Source organism: Fonticula alba, assembly GCF_000388065.1.
Source record: "Fonticula alba strain ATCC 38817 unplaced genomic scaffold supercont2.4, whole genome shotgun sequence".
In the NCBI taxonomy this organism is placed as follows: Eukaryota; order Rotosphaerida; family Fonticulaceae; genus Fonticula; species Fonticula alba.
In genome coordinates, this window is record NW_009242974.1 from 2,795,765 (window position 1) to 2,798,497 (window position 2,733).

At 63.6% G+C, this 2,733-nt stretch overlaps 1 protein-coding gene across 1 annotated transcript in view; it reads left to right on the top strand.

Annotated features, from left to right (window-relative positions):
* Window positions 1-84: 84 nt before the first annotated feature.
* The window catches only part of H696_03165 (hypothetical protein), a 3,648-nt gene continuing 999 nt past the window's right edge, over window positions 85-2,733 (top strand). The window contains exons 1-6 of the mRNA XM_009497055.1: window positions 85-361; window positions 519-662; window positions 871-1,024; window positions 1,128-1,156; window positions 1,378-1,601; window positions 1,836-2,656. Coding sequence (XP_009495330.1) covers window positions 222-361; window positions 519-662; window positions 871-1,024; window positions 1,128-1,156; window positions 1,378-1,601; window positions 1,836-2,656 — 1,512 coding nt within the window. The 5' untranslated portion in view covers window positions 85-221. The remainder of the gene's footprint in view (window positions 362-518; window positions 663-870; window positions 1,025-1,127; window positions 1,157-1,377; window positions 1,602-1,835; window positions 2,657-2,733) is intronic.

Consider the following 2,733-nt stretch of genomic DNA (forward strand, 5'->3'; position numbering starts at 1 on the left):
TCTCCTTCTTGCTGGCCCTCCGCCTGGCTTTGTCTTCTCCCCCTTTCCTTCCCGGCTCTCCCTCTCCCCCCCCCCCCCCCCCGCCCCCCGTTGCCACACCTTCCCTGTTCCCGGCCCCTCTCCCCTGCCTTTGCTACTGTTCCTGTCTCGTCAACTTCCAGGCCGAGCCTCCCGCCTTCTTTGTGCGCGTGTGCGCGCGCACCCCCTCCCTCCGGCTACCAATGCACCCGGACTACTGTGTCCAGCTGTCAGTGTCGTCATCGGTACCGGCAGCCGCCCGATGCCGGTACCCTCTTCACAGTGCCATCTGGGACAACAATGTGACGGCACTCCGGTCGATGATCACCCTGCTTCGTGTCCGGTGCGTTCATGCCCTCGGGCCATGCTCTCGGGACTTTGTCTTCCCGACGCCCGGGTCCCTCCCTGTCTCTCCGGGTCTCCGCTCGCTTGTCTTTCTCACCCTTTCCCCCTTTCTCCTCCTCCCTCTTGCCGTTGGGTCGCCCGGTGCCCATCCTCAGCGGCGTCAAGCCCCAAGACCCGGGGGGGATCGACGAGCCCGATCTCCGTGGGTATACCCCCCTGCACCTGTGTGTTCTCTTGCCCGATCGGGAGGAGTGTCTCTTTGCCCTGTTCAGCCAGAGCAGCCCGGAGACCCGGGTCAAGTGCGTGGCCTGGCCTGTGGACCGCTCTTTCCTTGCCCTGCCTTTGGGTGTCCTATTTCTCAAGACATGCCAGCCATCCTGCTTGCTCCCTCCCTCTTACACACACTCACACACACACACACACACACACACACGTGCGCGCGCAAACACACTCCCTCCCTTTTGGTGCCCTCCTTCCCTCCTGGCTACCGCGGGACATGGCTCAAAGATGTCCGGACGGCTGGTCCCCCCTTAGCGAGGCCATTTGCCAGGATAATGTCAATGCTTTGAGTCGAATTCTGGAGCACCGCTTCAAGAAGATCGGCGGCCGGTCGATGCCGATCTCGCCGGCCATCCGGAATCTCATCAGCCAAATGTCCGACGTGCGCGGCTGATCTTGGGCCTCTCTCTTTTCGTTTCTCTCTCTCTCTCTCCCTCTTCCCCTGTGGTGTCCCGATTGCCACTGACGATGACCCGTTTGTCCAGATCCCGGACTTCACCGTGGAGATCGACTGGTATGCTTGTCCCTCTCTTTTTTGGCTCGCCACAACTCCTTCCCCGTCCTCTCCCCTTTTGAGTGCCCCCTTCCACCGGGCCTCTCTCTGTTTGTTTTTCCTTTTCCCCCTTTCCCCCGACCATTTGCCTGCTCCTGACACGTACTCCCTGCCCCTTTCCTTCCCTCCTTTCCTCCCCCCCCCCCCTCCCCCCCCTCTCTCTCTCTCTCCCCTCGTCACAGGCTCCTCAAGACCCACGTGCCGCTGCTTGGCCGCCTGACGCCGCGCGATACCCTGCGCCTGACGAAGATCGGTTCGGCCCTGCGCATTGACATGACAGCCATCGGGTTGAATGTGTCGGCCAGCAACATCATTTCCGGCGATTCGGTTGAGCGGGGCAATGTGAGTCTCTTCATCTTGGGCAATTGCGACGATTCGGTGCTGGACAGTGACAATCCGATTGTCAGTGCGTGTGGGACATGGCTGGCTCGGGCTCGCTGTTGTTTGTTCCTCTTTGACCTTTGTCTCTTCCGTGCCGGGTCCTTCTGCTGGGTCCTTTTTTCTTTTTTGCGCCCCTCCCGCATTTGCAGCGCCGGGCTCACTCCCTCCTCCCCCTCCCCCCCCTGCGCCATCACGCCATCCGCGCACGCCCCCCCCCCCCCCCCCCCCCCCCCCCGCCGAACGGGCCACCGGCTGGTAGTTGCCCATTGCGACACGTCCATTTGCTTGAGGTCGCAATTCAGCAATTCCATCGTCTTTGTGGATCATGACAAGCAAATCATCACCCGGCTGCCGGATTTCGAGGACCTCGAGCGGGACCGGCTCCGAAACAACAACATCTTCAGCACGAACCTCCGGCGGCTGCGGGGGAAGAAGCGCACCTGCACGCGGGTCCTGCTGAACCAGTGGACCTGTGTGGAGCGCCCCCCGCGAGTGGGCATGGCCAGCCGGATTGGCGGGTGGTTTCGTGGGTTCCGTGGGGCCGGCGGCCGAGTGGTGGTCGGGCCGGCCAGCGACGCCGAGCCGCATTATGTCCTGCAAAATGGCTTCCCCTGTCGGGTGTATGACATCTCGGGGATTCTTTTCGAGCGCACGGTCCGCCGCCTAGACGTGCCACTTGACCGCGGGTCGGCCGGTCGAAAGGATGCCACGGCGTCGGCCGTCACCGGCGCTGTGTCGCCAACCGCCGCCGTCACCGCCGCCGTCACCGCCGCCGCCACCTCGGCTCACCAGTCTGACGGGATAGATCCCTCGGGGGACATTGAGGATGACGATTCGGCTCCTGGGGACATGAGCCAAGATGACGCGGACCTGGGCTTCGACGACTCGGACTCCGACGATGAGAATTTCGTCGAGGCGGTTGAAGGCCCGGCCGGGGGGCTGGCGGCCATGCCGCTGGCCGACGGGCAGGCCGCCTCGCCGGGGTACTACTTCGATCCGGCGCTGCCGCCCCTGCGCCCGGAGAATCTGACCGGCAAGCGGCGTGTGCAGCAGGTCCGGTCCTTCTCGCTGAACCTCTCGGTACGTGGGCCTGTCGGTGGCGGTTGCTTCTTTTTTGTCTTCGCCCTCCCCCCCCCCTGCCCCCTGTCGCTTTTCCT